The 21,274-nt window shown below is 33.4% G+C and overlaps 1 protein-coding gene across 2 annotated transcripts; it reads left to right on the top strand.

Annotated features, from left to right (window-relative positions):
• The first annotated feature begins 262 nt into the window (after window positions 1–262).
• On the top strand, window positions 263–20,391 carry LOC133200885 (serine/arginine-rich splicing factor 7-like). 2 transcript variants are annotated; one of them, XM_061336702.1, is made up of 11 exons: window positions 263–477; window positions 888–965; window positions 3,503–3,595; window positions 5,779–5,883; window positions 6,945–7,205; window positions 7,357–7,398; window positions 7,517–7,606; window positions 8,136–8,180; window positions 8,331–8,489; window positions 8,617–8,649; window positions 19,221–20,391. In XM_061336702.1, the coding sequence occupies exons 1-11, from the start codon at window positions 347–349 to the stop codon at window positions 19,315–19,317; spliced, it is 1,134 nt and encodes a 377-aa protein (XP_061192686.1). In that variant the 5' UTR covers window positions 263–346; the 3' UTR covers window positions 19,318–20,391. The 2 variants fall into 2 exon arrangements, with proteins under 2 accessions (XP_061192686.1, XP_061192687.1); XM_061336703.1 differs by lacking the exon at window positions 19,221–20,391 and adding an exon at window positions 8,988–9,170 and having other exon boundaries at window positions 264–477.
• The last annotated feature ends 883 nt before the right edge of the window (window positions 20,392–21,274 follow it).

The following is a 21,274-nucleotide window of genomic DNA, read 5'->3' as shown; positions in this document are numbered from 1 at the left end:
CGTTTTTTTCTGGAACTGGAGGCCTAGAGTAAACATGGACTTAGTGACTAGATGTAGATGTAGTAATGGTCAACCATGTATGATCTTTTACATGTTACTGACAAATCCATAACACATTGATTATCCATAACTTATGCAATTAATTATAATTTAAAGATTTTACGATGTTTTGGTTATCTTATATTGTTTTCTTTACACACATGCCATATACTCTCCGTCTCCGTGTAGTTTCCGTGTCTTACTTTTGTATAGACCTGTAGTGGGAAAACCCCTATCTATATGGGACTATATTCCGTGAACCGTAGAGGGCGCCATCAAACAGGAGCACGACGATAGAGAGAACGTAATGGCAATACTGGACAAGAGCAGAGGGGGATACCGAGTGTTTGTGGGGGACCTCGGCAGCCGTGTGGGCAAGTATGACCTTGAGCGGGAGTTCCAGTATTTTGGCCCCATCCTTGACGTGTGGGTAGCCAGGTGCGTGTTCTCACTTCCACGATTATTTTTCTTCCCTCTTCTCTCCAAACAGTAGCATCGTTTACACATTTTACTGTGATTCTCTAAAAGAGGTGTATCTAAGTCTTTTGATATGGGTGTTCATTAGAAATATCTAATTATGTCACAAGTAATGCCAATATGTTCAATGAACTTTCATTTAGTTCACATCTGACTCAGACACCCCCCTTTTCAGTATGAATTTAGAATGTTTAATTCTTGACTGAAAATTACTGCATCATATTTGTAAATCTGCTTTACTTTGTAAATTAAACGATTTGCTTAGATAGTGTTATTTATGTGCGTGAATCTTATGTGTATGCAACTAACTGATTTAAAAATTTGCAAGTATTGGAAGAAAGTCAAACTTGGTATGTTTTAATTTTCTTTAGGAATCCCCCAGGATTCGCATTTCTAGTGTACAAGTATGGTGACGATGCAGAGAGAGCAGTGAGAAAACTTCACGGAAAGTATGTATTAAGTGTTGTATCTGTCTGACCTTATCTAAGTTTTGTTCCTCAGTTATTGTAATCTGTAAGAGAAATGAAACACCTGCTTAGAAACAAAGAGAAACATGAAAATCCTATCTACAGAATCATCCTACTGTATAATCAGGAACAGAAACATTGGCACCGGTCATGTTTACACAGCTTTTAATTGTGCAAACTTTGTAGACTTTATTTATACTAATAACAAAAAACGAAAAAAAAAAAAAAAAAAAAAAAAATCACCTCAAGAGATAGTAAAGATTCAGGCTAATTGTGTACCGGTATACAGAATGATTCTCCCTTTTTAGATACAATATATCACAGAGGGAACACAGAGAATCTTGTGTGTATACCCACTGTCAATCTGTGCCTATTATAAATTTGATATGTTTTTTGTCAGCAAGTTTTCCTAGAAATTCAAATGTCCATCTGTTGGTCTGTTAGTTTGATGTCAGTGCAGATCTCCCATCAGTAAATGCTGTATAGTGCCCCAAGTGCCCTTTGGCCTGATGTGATTGCACTTGAAAGTCCTAATGTCCTGTAGCTATATAGAAAAATTGTTTGTGTAGAAGTTGGATTACAGTAAAGCTTGGTTATTAAGAACTCGTTTATAAAGAACTCTCAGTTATAAGGCACTTTTTATCAAATCCTGTAGAAGATTTTTCACTGTGTTCCTAATTATAGGAATATAAAGAATTTAATTATAAGGAAATAAAAATCAAGTTTCCAGTGACTTCCTTATAAATGAGTTTTACTGTAGACGGTGATGTACTTAGACTCAAATGACATTAACACCAACATTTTCACAGTAAAGGGGGGGGGGGGGTTCAATGCTTGGTAGCATTACTTATAGGTGTTCAGTGATATTTGCAGTTGCCAGATACAACTTGTGTAAAATATAACTATACTTGTACTTGTCAGAATGTAGGTCAGAATCAAAGTGTACAAAATATTGGAAGATTATTATTGACTCGAGGATCTGAGATTTACACAAAATGAATTTCACAAAATATTTGTAAATATTAAAATGGGGTAAAAGTCTGAAAACATACTTGGTAAATAAACACAAGAGTGTGCTTCAGTTTAACTTGGAAAATGATAGAAATGACAAGGAAAAACAGACAGGGACAGATGTTACTAATTAATTTCCTCCATTGATCAGAATTGTATTTAGAAGATGTCAAGTTGATAACTTATGAAAGTATTATAAAAAATCGGAGGTACATTGTCAATCTGTCACATAAACAAGAGTTTTGTCAGATAATAATCAATAAAGGGATTAGGTATTCCCTACAGACAACTTAGAGTCGATGCAAGCTGCTGCAATATAGCTTATAACGTAAATAGAACATAAATAAAATGCTTTGTTAATTGTACCATGTTTTATGAATGAATAAACATTATATAAATACTTGTAAGACTGCATGTTAAGCTGCTTTAGTTTATAATGTGAAATAAGTTTTTAAGTGAATACACGAACAAAGGGAAATCTGTTTAGAATGGCCAGTGTGTATATATAACAAGACAACAGAGCTTGTTGACATGTTTATCATGTCAGTATTTTATTGATGAAGAAATATCAGTTGTACCAGGAAGGGAAAACATCCAGTAATGGGGATAGGAAGTTCTGGTAATGGAACAAGGCAGATAACTCTGTTAGCATCATCATAAAAGCCCGCACACTGGACCGGCCGTATGTCCACACATTAGTGTTCTGTGATGTTTTACCTGGTGTAGGTAAAGCGATACCTGATAAACCTTTGAAGGACAGGTGTATTCTAGTAAGACAGATACCAGAAGATTTCTGGGTTATCTATAAGCGTATAACAATCGTGTACTAGACTAAGATTTGACCCTTTGGTTACTGATCTGTAAAAGAGAGTCTCTAATTTAATTGATACCAGTCACTTTGTAAATATACGTGAAGCATTATACAAAGATCATCTATAAAAGCTTTTAAGATTTCTATAATACATCATGCTTAAGTGATATGGATGGTAACTTTGCATATACAATTAATTAGAAAGGGATAAAATACTTGGGCATATTTATTCTTCTCAGCCAGAGTTGGTGATTCTAGCTGAGAGACTTAAAATCTCAGCTCTCGAAAAAAAAGTTAATTAAAATGCAGGTTCAGTGGTGGTGTAGAGAATTCCAATTATACTTTTTATTCACAAGAACTTTACTTTATGTAATTACACGAGACCACCTGCCAGCTAATTTTCATACTGGAGTAAATTTGTAATAATTTAGATTACATATATACCAACAATATAACCAAAATTCAAAAAAAAAAAAAAAGGTCTTATCTTATATAAATACTAAATAACTATCTTGCAAAGGTGTTGTGTATGTTTGGTGATCTACAGTATGTGGAATCAATGCATTATGTAAACATTGTCACTTTAATAATACAGAAATAGTGACTGAATTGTGTTAATTTTAAATAACAAGTAATTAAAAAGTTATGTGTCATTTATTGTTCATAAATTAAAATGTTTATGTATGTACTATTTAAGCATGGTGTGTGGACGTCGTGTGCGTGTGGAACATGCCATTCCTTATGAAGAGAAAAAAGCCAATAGGTTTGATCAGCATTCATCTAGACACAGGTATAAAATGGTATTATTCTGAAAAAATAAAGCACTTCTATTCTTAAAATCACAGCTACAAATATAAGGCAATAAGGACTCACTTTAATGAAAATATTAATTTCCCTATTACAGGTTTTAAGTGAGGGCATGTTTTAGAGCTTATGATATTTTATTATATATAAAATTAATTGATAAAAATCAATTCACTCTCATACTTCCTTGTCCTATCGGAGTTATCATTTTTTCCTAAAGTACGTCCCTGTACCAGTAGACTAGATAATGAAGCTCATTATTTTGTTTCTATTTTAATGTGAAGGGAAATTGTTAGGACTGATTGACACAGACTACAAGCAGTCACAGAACTGGTAAAGATTGATATTTAACAGCACAATAACCCACCACTATACGTATATAAAACACAAATGGTAGAGATGAATTGATTTATTGGGTAACATTGAGAATTATAACAGGCTGCTATAATTTAAGACTATCCTTGATGTATGTTGATCTGAAGTCATACACAATGCCATGGTTTGGCGTGACATTATTTATCTCTTACTGAACATTTCCCTAAGTTGGATCAGCTGTTATTTTAAGAAATAAAGGACTTTTCAGTTGATTTATCTGATAAATTTAAAAGATTGCTTGAATGATTTTACTTCAGAAAAAATTCACCTAGCTGTGTTCATTGATCTGGTCAAGTGAACAGAAATCAGTTTCTCAGATTGAGGGAAATTTAGTTCTCAAAAATGTTCTGCAGAGGAGCTTACTGGTAATACCAGTACTAACCATTAAGTATGAATCTAATGATTACAGCTATTTGAAATCGCTGGAACAAAACAGTTTTTGCATTACCATTAAAAATTACCTGAAAATTGCAAGATAAATATTTAGTCTTAATATGGATTTACATCTTTAAATAATTGATAGATATATGAGGTCTCAAATGTGTAGTTTCTTACCATTTAAATGAAAATATATAAAACATTTTGAACTAGATGTGTCAGGGTGACACAAATGCCCCCATACTGACATGCAAGTTTCAAATTTATGAAAGTCTGAGAACGTGAAAATATCAATGGGTGGAAATGGCACAAAACAAAATATAGTGCTGGTTTTATTTCCTGGAATCAATTGTCTTTGCCACAAGTCCCACAACATACTTATGCTATGTAAAATGGTGATCATTTACAAGCAAAACAATAAAAAAGGCCAACAATATTGAAATATTAGAAATTTTCAAATTCAAAGGACCATATTTTTTGTAAAAATGGGTCAATCTATACAGAACTCATATTTGATCTGTAAGTCATCAATATCTAGAGACATACCAAAAATCAACTCATTATCCACAAGCACAGAAAAAAAAAAATGACCGAAAAAAAAAAAACAAACAAACTAACAATTGAAAAACAGTGAACCATTAGAAATTTTCAAAGTCTAAGGGCCATAACTTACGTAAATGGATCAATCATTGTCAAGAAAAAAAAAAAAAGAAACCAAAAAACAAAAAAACAAAACCTTGAAACATACCAAAAATCAACTCATTATCTACAAGCATAGCAAAAAAAAAAAGTGTGGATCAATCATTATCAAGAAACATACCAGATATCAATTTTATCTACAAGCATAGCAAAAAAAAGTGAAGAAAGCTGTGAATTATTAGAAATTTTCAAATTCTGAGGGCATTACTTTTGTAAAAATGGGTCCATTAATAGGAAACTTGATCTGTAAGTCATTAATTTCAAGAGACACACAAAAAATCAGCTCATTGTCTACAAGCATAGCCAAAAAAAGTCTTGAAAACTAACCATAAGGATATGACAATATGACAGAATGATGGAATGATTGATGAAAAGGCGGTAACACTGTATGCCACGACCATTTCAAGGCAGAGGCTTAAAAATTGACTTCAAGCCACTTGTGGAAAAACAAATATATGTTGCTCTTAATAATATTGATGTCTAACCCATGTGGTCTTTATTATTTTGTTGATTCTTCAATATAACACTATTTGAAATACGTAACAAAAACCTACCATTTCAACTAGAAATTCCATCAAGTTTTGATTTCATTTTCAGTTTTCTTTTAAAATAAAATCTTAATATTTTAAATTTTTAGTTGACTGAGATTAATTTATCAATGAAATAACCAGCTTTGTATTTCCCTATAAATGAGATTTAAATGAAATGTGTTTCCAGAACATATCAAAGATCTCACTCAAGGTCACGATCTCCAAGGCAACGAAGATCTCCATCACCAAAAAGAAAAACTTCAAAGACACGTTCAACATCGAAAGACAGGAGGTATCATTTTATGTGTGGTGTGATAGGCTAATTGTCAAACTGTTTCCTTTGTTTTAATTCCTTAGAATTGTAAACAAATTTTAGTTTTGAAAATCATTTAATAGGGATAGAAGGATATTAACTGCATCTTTGCAGATATTTAGAACTGAAAACTTTGATTCCCTACAGGGTTATCCCTATAAGAATTGAAATAGAAGGGGACATTAAGAAAGTAGAAGGGGGTCTGGGATTCCTCCCCTAACAAGGGGTTGAGGGGGATACTAGAGTAGCCGGGGGATAACGTTATTATAGGCGGGGAAATTCCCCGGCCCCTGGATCTTAGGGACAACTCTGCCCTAGAAAACTGGGATTAAGAACATACATGTACCGGTATATTTTTTGGCAAAAATCAAGTACACTTACATCTTTTAAGGCCAAGAATTTTTGGTCTGCTATAACTACCCATAAACCTGTTGCAGATTACACCTCTTAAACTCTGGCTGATATAATTTTAGTAACACCATCTGGATGCACTGAATATTGACTCTAGATTCCAGCAGCTTTCAAACTTATCAATCAGGTATCTCTATTGTAAGCAAAAAATGGAATTTTACAAGGACAGAATGTGTATGTGAAATAAAATAGAGAGTCACAATTGCTTATACATGTATATATGAATGTTTGTCTGTTGTTTTTTTTTTTTTTTACAAGACATGATATTACAGCAGTTTTTTTCATTGCTTTAAAGAGTTTAGCTTCAAACAAATGCAATATCAGCCACAGTTTTATTGGCATAATCTACCAATGGTTTGTAGGCAGCATAGCAAAAAGCCTGAGCTGGGGAAGGTGATACATTGAAGCCCGTTAATAATGTTTATCTTACTTTCAAAGACGTTGATTCATTCCTGTCTATCAAACCCCAAAAAACATACTTTCTGCAAATGTTCATCTTCTTCCTCTTTAGACAAAAAGCAGATAACATTCTCATTGAATACCAAATGTAAAGTTGTTAAAATTAATAGAAATATGACAGTGTTTATCATGTTTAAAAGATTCAATTTTGTATTTCTTGATTTCCTTAGATCTAGGTCAAGATCAAGAAAACGAGACAGATCAAGGTCAAGAAAAAGAGACGGATCTGGGTCAAGGTCAAGAAAGCGAGACAGATCTGGGTCTAGGTCAAGAAGAAGAGATAGATCTGGGTCAAGATCAAGAAAAAGAGACAGATCTAGGTCAAGATCAAGAAAGAGAGGTAGATCTAGGTCAAGGTCAAGACAAAAGGACAGATCTAGCTCACGGTCAAGACAGAAGGACAGATCAAGATCAGCAAGCAAAGATCGAAGGTACTGTGACATGCTTTCAATTTTTTTGTAACTTTAAGGGTTATGATTTATAAGAAAATTAACTTGTATATAATTAGATAAAATGATATAACAGTGTTTTAAATATTAAGTAATTTGTAACTTTAGGTAAGATTTTTTTCTCTCTCTTCAGATCTAATAGAAAAGGGAGGTCAAGGTCAAAATCTAGGTCAAGGTCAGTGAAACATTTTCCTTTTGATACTCTTGAAAAGACATCAGCACAATTTGTTTTTAGGATATATATATACAGTTTGATAGAATTTTAAATATTCTCTGGCTTGGTTATTATTCAGATCCAGCACGAAGGAGAAAAATAAAGACCAGTCAACAGAAGAGACCTCAGATTCCGCAGGAGAGAAGAAGTATACCAAAGATAATAAAAGGTAAGAATATCATCCAAAACAACTGTCTCTTTTCATATATTCCTGAGAAATACACAGTGTGTTACATGTATAATGCAGATGTCTGTGAAAAGAGGAGTATGTCAATCTTATGTTGAGTGAAAAGACAGGAAACTCTGGTTAATAAAAACTTGGACTACATGTACATGTACTTTTTTTCGATGGTATGAAACCTTTCAGGTGCCTGTGAGTTCCTGAGCCTATTTCACTTTTGAGTAGAGATGATATACAGTGAATGATTTGTTTGTCAAATTAGCTAAAGAAAATGTACAACAATTGATTTCATTAGTCAGAAACTGCCAAAGATTCTGAACAGTATATCATTTTGTTGGTCAAAGCCAGCCACATAATGTACCGTATAGTAAATGGTTTGAATAATCAAACCAGCTAGAGATACTACAGTCAGTGATTTGATTGGTCGAACCAACTAGAGATAATGTACAGAAAATCATATGATTTGATTGGTCAGAACCCAGAAACATTACAAGGATACTTTTTTGTATCATTTCAGGTCAAAATCCAAGTCTCCTGTAAAAGACAAGCCACAAGAAGAGAGGTAAGGTTGATTAAAGCAATCCTTGTTTTTTAAATATGAGTAAATAATAAAATGAATGAGGAAGATTCACATAGAAACACTTTATTGACTGTTGTGCTGTAGTGATGATGTGATTTGCAATAACACAGAAATTTCATTTGTCAACTAAAGCATTACAGAGACTCAGCAAAATGATGGTGCCAATGAGAGTGAGCAGAATTTGAGATCAATTGATGCTGAGAATGGTCATGAACCTGACACAAAGAGCACAAATTCTGAGGAGGGTCAAGGAATGGACAGAGGAGAGGGTGACACAAAGGAAACAGAGAGGCAAGTGTAATAAACACAACAGGGGTTACTCTCTAGTAAAATCTGTCTCAATATTTTGCAATAAAATATGAAATTTTCAATGACAACTCATTTTCTTTAACCTTTGAATTTTTCTCTATATTTCCAGGAATGGTGGAAAATCAAAAATAAATGAAAAGAGGTATGACTTTGGTTTGTTAATCATTAAGAAATTATTTATTCTTGCTTTATAAAAATACCAACAATGATTACTGCAGCAGTTATATAAGGTTATATAGTATACAATGTCTGAATACAATCATCTGGAAGTCAGGCTTTTAGGTGCTTTTCACATGCAATTAACACCAATATGAAGAATGCTTTAAACTTACAAAAGTTTACAGATTCATAGATTCTTTTTTATGAGTCACTGAGGACTTAAAAGGTATTTGGAGGAATGCAATTTTTCACTAATAGAAGTGTGATTTTTTTTTAATGGCTGAGAGTTTTCCCTTTGCATACTTTTTTATCAATATCTAGCAACAAAACGAAGAAAATGATACAAAATAGGTACAGCTACTCAAGGGAGATAACTAACTCAGCAGCATATGACAAAGAACCATAACTCTTCCATCAGCAACAGCAAATTTCATGTTGTTACAAACCACTACTCAGGTTCTGATAGTACAACTTTTGACTTGTCAATCAACTTAAGGACACACCCTTCACGCAGAGGATAAAACCAATCAGAAACATTAAAATTTTGAAGTGAGTAGTTTGATATGAAGGTTCAAGCAGTACTAACAATTTACAGTGTAGTTTTTAGTATATTACTAACATCACCCAGCCATCACTGATTGTGACCAGATGAATTAACCATACCCCTCCCCCTTTACATACATTGAATTTAAAATAGGTTGTTTTTTATTTTTGCTTATGCATTTACATTTTTTAATAAGAAGTCAATAAAATCCTTTCTGTCTCTATATAAATACATCCTCAAAACTCCACATGGTTACCTCTGAAATTTTGAAAATTTATTTTGTTTCAGTTTGTTGCTTTTGATCAATTTTTATGCATGAAAATATACTTCTCATAATTATAGAAACGGTTAATTATATCCCACGCAGCAAGTTGCATTAGGTATAATGTTTTTGACTCGTCCGTCAGTCAGTCAGTCCATCAGTCCTGTTTTTTTGTCAGCGCAACTCCTCATAAACTGCTGCACAGAATTTCATCAAACTTTGCAGTTATATAGGACACAATGTGCAGATGTGCATATTACCAGGAAATTCTGATTCCGTTATTTTTTCTGGGAATTACAGCACTTTTCAACTTAGATTTGTGGCCATATCTTGAATATAGAGATGAACAATTTGTCAGCGCAACTCCTCATAAACCGCTGCACAGAATTTGGTCAAACTTTGCAGATATTTAGTACACAATGTGTAGATGTGCATATTACCAGGAAATTCTGATTCCATTATTTTTGCTTTAAGAGTTTTGCCTATTATTGAAGAACTTTCAAGCTAGGTAAGAAGGAAATCCACTGGAATCAGCTTTCGTAATGAAATTTTATGTGAAATATTTTATGACCTTAAAAGACCCCTATTGATTTTGAGATCAAAATATTAATGATTTAACACACACACACAATCTTTGATAGTTCCCCCCCCCCCCCCCATTGATATGACTACATCATAATATTGTTTCCATCAATTATTTAAATGTGTAAATTGTCATGTGTTGGACATGGACTTACACTCATTAACAAATCGAAATCACTGAGGAATTTAAATAACAGTTTGTCAGCATAACTCCTGCACTGAATTTCCTGAAACTTTGTAGGTATTTCAGACATAATGTGTAGATTTGTATATTACCAAGAAATTTTGATTCCATTATTTATCTAGAAACTTCAGCCCAATTAATTTTGTAACATACAAAGATTTGAATGTCCTTTTATGCAAGAAGTTTTGATGTGATGATTTTTTGCAAGTAATGCCCCTTTTTAGGTCACCTGAGTTACTCAGGTGACCTATTGCTATCTGTTTTCGTCCGCCGTGCGTCGTCCATCGTGTGTTAACATTTCAACATTTTCAGCTTCTTCTCTTAAACCCCTCAACCAATTTCAACCAATTTTGGCATACGGCATGTATGGGTGAAGAGAAACAAAATTTTTGAATTTCATGGTCCCTGCCCCCCTGGGGCCTGAGGGGTGGGGCCAAAACCACTAAAATTAGTGCAATCTTTAAAAATCTTCTTCTTTACTCCTGGACATCAAGCAGTCAAACTGTTGGCATGATTGTAATAAGCAATGAGCCCTCTACCAAAATTGTGAAATTCATGGCCCCAGGGTCAGGGGTTCTGGTGCTAGGGCGGGTCTCTGTTGAATATATAGTGAAAATGTATTATTTCTTAAAAAATCTTCTCCTCTGCTCCTGGGTATTAAACCAATGAACTATGTACATAGTTATGATGAGGAAGGGTGCCTCTTCAAGAATTGTGAATTTCATGGCCCCTGGGTCAGGGGTTCTGGTGTTAAGGTGGGGGTTTAATGATTATATAGTGAAAATGCATTAATTCTTTAAAAATCTTCTCCTCTGCTCCTGGGTATTAAACCAATGAACTATGTACATAGTTGTGATGAGGAATGGTGCCTCTTCCAAAACTGTGAATTTCATGGCCCCTGGGTCAGGGGTTCTGGTGTAAGGGCAGGGATCTTATGATTATATAGTGAAAATGCATTAATTCTTTGAAAATCTTCTCCTCAGCTCCTGGGTATTAAGCCGATAAACTATGTACATAGTTATGATGAAGAAGGGTGCCTCATCAAGAATTGGGAATTTCAAGGCCCCTGGGTCATGGGTTCTGGTGTTAGGTGGGGCTCTAATGATTATATAGTGAAAATGCATTAATTCTTTGAAAATCTTCTCCTCTGCTCCTAGGTATTATGCTGATGATCTAAATACATAATTATAATAAGGAATGGTGCCTCTTCCAAAATGATGAATTTTATAGCCCCTTGGTCAAGGGTACCATGGGGGAGGGAGCTATAATGATCATATACTGAAAATGAAATAATGCTTTGAAATCTGTTGTTTGGTATTAATCAATTATTTATGATGAGCAAAGGTGCCTTTTCGAAAATTGTGAAATATGTGGCCCCAGGGTCAGTGGTTCCTGTGGGGTGGGACACTACTGATTATATAGTGGAAATAAGGGTGCAATGATACACTAACCTCACGATATGATACGTATCACGGTATTCAGTTCATGATACGATACGTATCACGATACATGACAAGGTTAAAAAGTCTTTCAAGTTTGTCATCATATTTTTTAAAACTTGACAGGGTTATATAAAATGTTCATATTTTTTAATAATGATTAAAATAAAATTTTGTTAACTTGAATTGGATTGTTAGGTAGATCTTTGAGTTTTGACAATATTCTAAACCAATGTTGAACATTTACAGGGAACTACGGGGACCTTTCCTAATAATATTCCTTTTAAATTAGAATGAAAAAGGAAGACATTCATTCTTTTATTTCTTTTATTTACGTAGAAAACCAGTTTTCATATTTCTCGTGTTAACACGTTTTAGTCAACAAGACAGTGAATTTTCATCGAAATACACATGTGATGAAATATCGTGTATTACCGAAGAATACGTTTAGATCTAAAGGGTTTATCATTTGTCTTAACATCTATAACTTATAATCACATTAAGTCCTTCTCCGTCTTAAATCTGAAGTCTGTAAGATGCTGGAGATGAGTTTAACTTACGTTAATGCGTTATCGGCGACCTCACGTTTTGCGCGGAAGTCATTTTGAAATTGCTAAAAAGGAAACAAAACGGACGATTCGGATAATTCTGGACCGATTGAACCGAACCGCGATATCAGTTTAACATATCGTGAATTGAACCGTGGAAAAATATACCGCGACATACCGTCAAACGGTTTATCGTTGCACCCTTAAGTGGAAATGCATTTTTCTTTGTTCCTCTGATCTGCCTCTGGGTATTAAATAATCAAAGTAAGCATGCTAAGTGTATAGTTATGATTAGTAATGGTGCCTCTTTCAGAATTGTGAATTTTTTATGGCCTCTGGTTTAAAACATGAACTAAATTCAATTGTTGGAAAGTTGTTGCAGGATACTCAGGTGACCTATAAGGCCCATGGGCCTCTTGTTGAATTATACTGTGTATTTAAAATGCACTGTGCTATTCATTACGTGTTGCATTGTCGAGTTTTATGTGAACTTGCTCACTTTTTCTTTCATATAAAAAATAGTTTGCTATATGACAAAAACTCTGGGATTCTTAAACCTCATTTGTAGAGTGTGTTTCACCAGACACAGTGTCCAATTAAGACAGAGTATAACTAACTATATTAAGAACAGTTTAACTTGAAATACATGTATTTGAGGTAAGGAAAGATAAACACAGTGTAAGACAGAAAAATCTCACACAGCTGTCTCACACTGGACAAGCCTATCTAACACCAGTGATAATACGAGAAAAAAGTGTATCCATGATAGAGTTATGAGACTTCTCTAGTGCTTGTCACTTAGTTTAAGACAATTTTAACAGCATTTATTACTTTTTAGCTCACCTCAACGAAGTTGGGGGAGCTTATGTAATACCCTTGGCGTCCCAGGTTAAGGTTTTTGGAGCAGTTTTCTTTTCAAGTACTTCTATGGCCTATATTAGTCAGAGATGCATGGAGGATGCTTCTAGTGTGTTTTATTGTACCAGTCAAGGTTTCAGATGCTGCAAATTCAGCTAAAGAATGACCAGGTTAATGTTTTTGGAGCAGGTTAAAGTTTTTGGAGCAGGTCTCATTTCCAAGTAACTATAAGCCCTATATTGACCAAACTTGCATGGGTGATACATCTAAGGATGCACACTACTGAACTTGCTTCGGATGCTGGATCTGACCTAAATTTTTGGGATGAGTGACCAGGTTAAAGTTTTTGGAGCAGATGTCATTTCCAAGTAACTATAAGCCCTATATTGACTAAACTTGCATGGATGATACATCTAAGGATGCACACTACTGGACTTGCTTTAGATGCTGGATCTGACCTACATTTTTGGGATGAGTGACCAGGTTAAAGTTTTTGGAGCAGATGTCATTTCCAAGTAACTATAAGCCCTATATTGACTAAACTTGCATGGATGATACATCTAAGGATGCACACTACTGGACTTGCTTCGGATGCTGAATTTGACTTACATTTTCTGGATGAGTGACCAGGTTAAGGTTTTTGGAACATATCTCATTTCCAAGTAACTATAAACCCTATATTGACCAAACTTGCATGGATGATACATCTAAGGATTCACACTACTGGACTTGCTTCGGATGCTGGATCTGACCTACATTTTCCGGATGAGTAACCAGGTTAGTTTTTGGAACAGATGTCATTTCCAAGTAACTATAAGGCCTATCTGAACCAAACTTGCATGAATGATGCATCAAGGGATGAACAATCTCAAAACTTGCTTCGGATGCTGGATTTCACTTACATTTTCTGGATAAGAGACTAGTTTTAAGTTTTCAGATAAGTCTATTCCCAAGTAACTGCAAGCCCTATCAGACCAAAATTGCATAAATGTTGCATCTAGGGATGCACACTCCTAGATTATTAGTTTAGTTGTGGGACTTTGCCTTACTTAAAGACAACATTCATTGAAGTGAGCTCTGTAATCTCTGATTACCTATGTTTCTGTCATCTTGATGATATTAGTGATATATCTGGAAGAGCTTATGTTATACACTTATGTGTCACTGTTAGCATCAGTTCTGGGATCCACACAACATACCTGGTACATACATGTGTCTCATGATAAACATTTCAGGGCAGTTCTTTTACCAAGTGACTTTCGCAGCTATGTTAAGGCTGTACGAAGGCTTAATATGCATTAAAATATACATTTTATTTTGAGCTAGATTTTAATTTCAATTTGTAATATATGTATGAATTTGCAGTACACTTGTGATGAGAATGTAATCAGGTATTGTGATAATGCATTTTTGTGATGTCACATGACTTTGATCACGTGACGGACACTTAGAAATTCATAAATGTTGCACAAAAATCGCATCAGCACAAGTGCAAAACAACATTATTGAGAACTGTTTGTTACATAAGTCAATTCATCGTGATCTTTGTTACATATAAAGTGCTGGGGGCAAGTCTGAATTATACTTCCTGAGAAAATATTCCGCGAGAAATTCAACGTACCCACATACAAGGGGAAATTTTCCACTCTTTATTGCAATTTATACAATTTGTCAAAATAGGATAAATTACATACAATCCCCCAGCAAAATTCAGTTAGAGGACCTACTTCTCTAGTAGATTCACACAGAATATCTTCAATTTATTTTTATTAATCACTTGTGCCAGTCAAAAATATACACAATTTATAAATTCTAACTCTGTCCACGGACGTGGAAGGGGAGGTTTCACATTCAATTTTTTGTTATTGTTTGAATATATGTATATCGGACAAGTTAAAGGAATAACGATATTAAAATGCAAATATTCAACATCATAACAGCATACTTAAGCTTAAAGAACAATCCAGACACTTGAATCAAAACAACAACGCTAAAAAATCTTTACGTCATGTGAAAGGAATGTATAAGTTATGACACTTTCCCCGTCATGTCAGCTCAAGTATGCAGTGACTTGACGTCATATGCTATTAAGACGTCATATCTAGGTAGTTCAGAGAAGTTACTACAGTTGGAACAGTTTGATATTTTACGGACAGCCTTATCCTAGCCGCGTTAAACTGTACATTTCCCATACTTGTTACTCTTACTTGTCTGTCCTATACTGGTAATTGTATTTGTTCTATCCATGTTTTTACCAAGAGAGCATCTTTCCAGTAGGTGATTCAGGGCAACTAAAAAGTAACAAGTATATATGTTTCATGGCGGTAATTCCGTAGAAGAATATACATTTAAAAACACCACAACTTCTGTCACTGGTAAATGTTTATGTACCATATTTGATTCAGTTTGGAAATTGATGGAATGTATGGATATGCAAACAGGAAATACCAGTGAAATAACGAGTATGAGCCTCTGATAAAGGGTATACGTACATATTCTTTCTAATTTTGTAACCTTCAGTGCTCACTATATACATATTTATTATATGATTGAATAATTCCCATCTCTCTGATTGTCTGAGATCTAACAATGCAGAAAAATACTATGTTATATTCACCTGCATGTGACCTTCCAGGTGAATATAAGGATTTATTTCTCTCACATGAGACTAAAAATGTACCGGTAGATTGGGAAATTCCAAATTGATACAAGTAGTTTTGGAAAGTTATTTCACTTTGCACCTGACTTCCATTCATATGAACATAACATTAAGGCACATAGGGTTTTGGATGAGGATTGGGGGGGTTGCAGGGTCCTGTCCCACTCAACATCTTTTTTGAGAATGTAAAATTTTAAAAATGTTCAATGAAAGCCCCCTCCCATGTTTATGGACTTTAACTTCCATCAAATAAAATTTTGAGTTGGGAGAATTCTCTTTTTTTTTGGGAGGGGGGGCCAGTAACATTTTTTAAGGCATGTTATCAATTTCTTTCTTATGATGCCCCCCCCTTTTCTCCTTATATTTATTTTCTCTACATTGCACCTAAAATAGAGTTTAAAATTCCAAATTAATACAACTGATTATATTTATTTTAACCCTGTTTCTCTCGTTATTGTGTTTGGCTAGTACTACATAGTATGTAAAGAAGTAAGATGGCATAGATTGTATAATGAGTATGTGTCATTTAATCATTTAATAAAAATAATTATAATTGCTGTTTTTTTTCAGTCAATATGATGTTTTAGCCACCTTCAAAGTACAATATTCACCTGGCCCTTCAGGCTCCGTGAATATTGTATTCCTCAGGTGTCTAAATCATCGTATTGACCTCAAAACCAGCAATAATTGTATATAAAATATGTTAATTAGAAATTTACTGATGCTTTTTTTAAAACATTCAGAAATCTACATGTAGCACGGATGTTGTTCTTTTCTTATTGGCCTTTCACCAAACTTGACAGACATTTTTCAGTGTTTCAAAGATTTTAAGTCTTCAGAATTTCATGGTGATTGGATTGTCTTTGAACTGATTCAGCTAATTTTTAGTAGCATCTCTAGTATGACAGTTAATACACCTGGTAATTATTCATTGAATACACCTTGCATTCCTTTTTTGCAATCGGCATCATTCTTGATTAGAGTTCTTATCTCTCAAAATGTAAATGATATTTATTAATATCTTGTTTGTAAGTCAGTGAACACTCCAGGTGATATGACAAGGCTCTCATATTCATGGGTGTTAGTGAGCTAAAAGTCAAGGTCAGGCAGGATTACTGATATGACCTTTTGACCCTAGAAAATTGTTGGATTTATTGCATATTAGCATGTATTAAAAAATGTTTAGAATTGTTGAGACTCAGGTGAGTATTGTGAACTTCGGCCTTTTCTTTTTTCATGTTGTATAATTGAAAATGAAATCTTGAAACCTTTGATATTAAAAGATGGAGATATATAGAATTCCCTTTGTTTATTAGTGAATTAATTCATTTGTTAAACTTCGGAAGCTGCTGTTTTAAGCTTGACCTTCAATTATTTTAAAGGTCAAGGTCATTGTGGCAGTTGCTGAAAAACCACATCATTTTTAAGAATGTTGTAAATATTGTCCAGTCCGTATGTATATATGATGCATTAAGCCACAATTGAAAAATAATGATGTTCCATACAATAGCTGCTCTAATATTGAGTATGTCAATCATATGATGATTCAAGGTGACATCATAATTGTCAAAGCTAGTAAAGCAATGGAATAATTCAGAATTATAATTTAGTTAAAGAAATAATATTCCATTTCATACTGTAATTATCTCTACAGCTCAAATGAGAATGAATTTTACCATATTACTGTAACAATGAATTATCCAGACTATATCTCTTAAAACAGTTGATATTGTATACAACAGTAACACTTTCTTTAGTGTATCATCACCGCAAACTAAATTTATATTCTAAAGATCAATGTCATTGTATGTGTTAAGCTTCAACTTTTACTTGTCTTATAGCTTTGAAGTCACAAAAGAAAATGAAATTGAATCTCTACAAGGGTTGTCCCTAAGAATTGAAATAGAAGGGGACATTTAAAAAGTAGAAGGGGAACTGGGGTTCCTCCCTTACTGGGGAGTTTAGAAGGAATACCGAAATAACCGGGGGATTACATCATTATAGGCGGGGAAATTCCCCGGCCCCTGGGTCTTAGAGCCAACCCTGTCTACACTAAAGTTCTTATGTATCAAACTATACATGCAGTCAAACCTTGTTATCTCGAACTCAGTGGGACAAGAAAAACTTTAAGATATCCAGGGTAAAATACTTAAAGAACAAGGGGTTGGGACTTCCAAATCACTTCAACATATCCATGGTATTTGAGATACCAGTGTTCAAAGATAGCGAAGTTCAACTGTACTACATGTATAGTGAAGTTCAATTTGTTGATATGGTGTATATTCACTCGGCAAGCCTTGCGAATATACACCATTTCAACTCGAAAATATCAAATCACACAATGTATCCTCTATATATCATGGCTGTCTGAGGATGCTTCTCCATTAATATGACTACCGGTAATCATGGCTTTGCTGTCCTTGAGAATAAGATTTTAAAGATATTTTCTACATATTCCTATGTATGAATTTGATACCCTGTTGTGGCCCCACCCTACTCCCAGGGATCTTGATTTGAACTTTGAATCTACACTACCTGAGGTTGCTTCTGTATTAATATGACTAATCTTGGCTTTGCTGTTCTTGAGAAAAAGATTTTTACTATATATTCCTATGTATAACTTTCATCCCCTGTTGTGTCCCACCCTACCCCAGGAGGTCGTGATTTGAAATATCAACAAATAAACTAGATACACATTTCTATGGAGAAAAAATATATACTGTAAACCAACTTTTATTCGCGTGCGAGAAATTTCCGCGAGGTTCACGAGAGCCTCTTCATCGCGAATATTTCTCGCCGCGAACCGGTCCTTAAAGTCTCTCTTTCTATTAACATCAGATCAAAAAAACGACTTTATCGCGAAAAATTAATTGTCGCAAACTAGTTTACCCTCGGTAAATCGCGAAATAAAGTTGTTGCGAATAAAAGTTGGTTTACAGTACCATTTACTTTTCCCTGCAGTTGTTTTTCAGACTCCCAAATTATAGTTACATTTTTTTTTAACACATGAAGTTAACTTCTGCACAGGAATGGGCATTATTGATAAAATTTTTATGGTGAATATCAAACCATATTAACCACCAAAAGAGTCCTTATATAATTGTTTTATTATATAGTTATATAGTCAAAATTGACATGATTTTGTTCTATGCACTTTCATCAACAGTGTCTGATGGCATATTTTGCCTTGGCAGTGAACTTTATTATTGCTAAGTTAGTTTAATTTAAAACCTAGAAAGACCTGGAGCCAGTACATGTATCATAAATGCTGACTTTTGCAGAAAGAATATCAAGGGAAATTAGACAGAATCATGAAACGGGGTGCCAGTTTTATTGAGATTTGTCAAGTTATCAATGTTATATAATTTTCTTTGATCTATTGTCCACAAAAAATGTATAAAAAGAATAAAGGGCATCTTACTTAAAAACTTAAAAAAATGTAACAAAAAAATTAAAATGTTGAACTAATATTTTACAGAGAAGACAATACTAAAGAGAAGCATGGGATGGACAAGTTTGATAGAATTAAAAAGGAAGACAGCCCCAGCTCTGAGAGTTCATCTGATGAAAATTAGGAAAATGTGGTTAACCAATCAAATGTCTCTATGAATTCATCCAATCAGTTAACTCAATTTCTGATGACAAATGACCAATCAGATGTATTTATTTTTGTACATGTATTTGATTATTGAATCACATGGGTGTTACTGGTTTGGATATAAGACTTTCCTCTAAGAGTGTTAGTGAATAGTGAGTTTAAGGTAGATGACCTATTAGTGAATAGAGAGTTTAAGGTAGATGCACCCTTTCTTCTTCTTCTTTGTTCTCTTCTTATTCTTGAATAATAAATACATGCATATTTTCAGGAAGCTTAACTTTCAAGATTATTTTATTCCTACTGTCTTAATCATCCATATTATTTTCTGTTTTATGAAAACATCTGCATTTTGAAATGACTCTTTGATTATCAGGGTCACTGTGTGGTTGTGAGTGTAAGCATCAATATAAGGTATTATATTGCAGAATTTTATCTGACATTATTAACCTTATACAGTGGGAAGATTCAAAAATACTGCTGAAATCAAAACCTCAATTTTTGTCCCCTGTCCATGCAAACGTTAGTATTTTTTGTTTTGTTTTGTTTATAATGATAAACATAAATGCTTTTTTGAATTTAAAATCTGTTTTGATTTGAGTTAGTATGGATCCCTGAATGAAACATGTTTTACCAAAAAGCTGTGTATTCTGAGTAATCTCAAATTTTCTAAGTAAGTCACAACAATTTACATGTATATACTTTACAGACCTAAAAACAGCAGAAAGATAAAGGAAATGTTTACTGGGTAATGAAACCAATATTTATTATTAATAAGTATGTATTCAGAAGTGCATTTTGTCATTAAAAATCATGTCAGAAATACTGCATGAAAACACATTTCTGAAATGGCCATAATGAAGTGCTCAAAATTCACAATCATGTTTATCCATATGTTACTGTGTTCATTCACAATTCTTGTAAATCATGTGTAATTACATGTAATTGTTCTATTTAATCTTGTTTTAATTCTTTTTCAAAAAATTGATCTGCAACAATCAACTTTCTACCGAAATACATGTAATCCATTGCTTTATAATATTTTAAGTTTGTGGCCAAGATTTTACTCTTAAATCTTTTTTTTTTTGTTAAATTAATAATTATATGGATTTTGCCAGATGGAAATATGTCTATATATTGATTATTTTTAACAAAAATACTTGGGAGTAGCAGTAAAGAGCAAAAAAAAATATTATTTGCTTTATATCAAGATGGAAATAATTTTTTAATATAATAATTTTTTTTTTAATTCATCTAAATACGTGCAATAGATGATATTCCTATCAAAATTTTAATTAAATCGGCACAAAAAGGTATAAACTCTATTCAATGTACAAATAAAGCTTGAGAAAATCCTTGCATTAATTCAAAATACAGCTTATTGTGCAGGTTTTATTAATGATGAATATATTTTGTAATAATGGTAAATTTTATAATGATTGCTGTTTAATGAGGAAGAGTTTAGTTTAATGTTATTATAATTTAGATGTCATAGTTTACAATTAACACTTCTATTGGTGTACAGTGTATTGTCAAAAAGTGTTCACATTTTATGTACAAAGGGTCATATACCTATGGTGTTCTTCATGATTTTATCATAATATTGAAATGGTATTAATATGAGTGAGGTTCATGTACATTTTAACATATATACACTAAATTAAGATTTATATATGATTTCTCTACCGTTGTGTATTTGACTTAAGTTGCCATATTCTATAGCTTATATGAGAGAGAATTTTTCAAAAATATTTTGCTGAATTTTGCTTGGATATACTTTACTTCTCAGAGTCATTCCATGTAGTTTAAATTAGAAACATGAAATATTGTTCTAATTAACAATAAATATTACTCTTCATTTTTCATATCTTTAAGGTCACCTGAAAGACCAGAGATAGAATCAACTTTCTTTGATTCAAGTTTGTTCTATGTATACA

The sequence above is a fragment of the Saccostrea echinata genome, unplaced genomic scaffold, assembly GCF_033153115.1.
Source record: "Saccostrea echinata isolate AGI-Se365-2 ecotype Australia unplaced genomic scaffold, CSIRO_AGI_Sech_v1 ptg000041l, whole genome shotgun sequence".
Classification (NCBI taxonomy): domain Eukaryota; kingdom Metazoa; phylum Mollusca; class Bivalvia; order Ostreida; family Ostreidae; genus Saccostrea; species Saccostrea echinata.
Note: the sequence above shows the minus strand (reverse complement) of the source record. Positions and strands in the feature narration are given on the sequence as shown.

What these genes read in the sequence shown, in the direction of transcription:
- LOC133200885 (XM_061336702.1), top strand. Translation starts at nt 347, where the DNA reads ATGGCAATACTGGACAAGAGCAGAGGGGGATACCGAGTGTTTGTGGGG. An exon ending in GTGAGAAAACTTCACGGAAA is followed by an intron (nt 966 to 3,502) that starts GTATGTATTAAG and finishes GTACTATTTAAG; the next exon opens with CATGGTGTGTGGACGTCGTG. An exon ending in TCAAAAATAAATGAAAAGAG is followed by an intron (nt 8,650 to 19,220) that starts GTATGACTTTGG and finishes AATATTTTACAG; the next exon opens with AGAAGACAATACTAAAGAGA.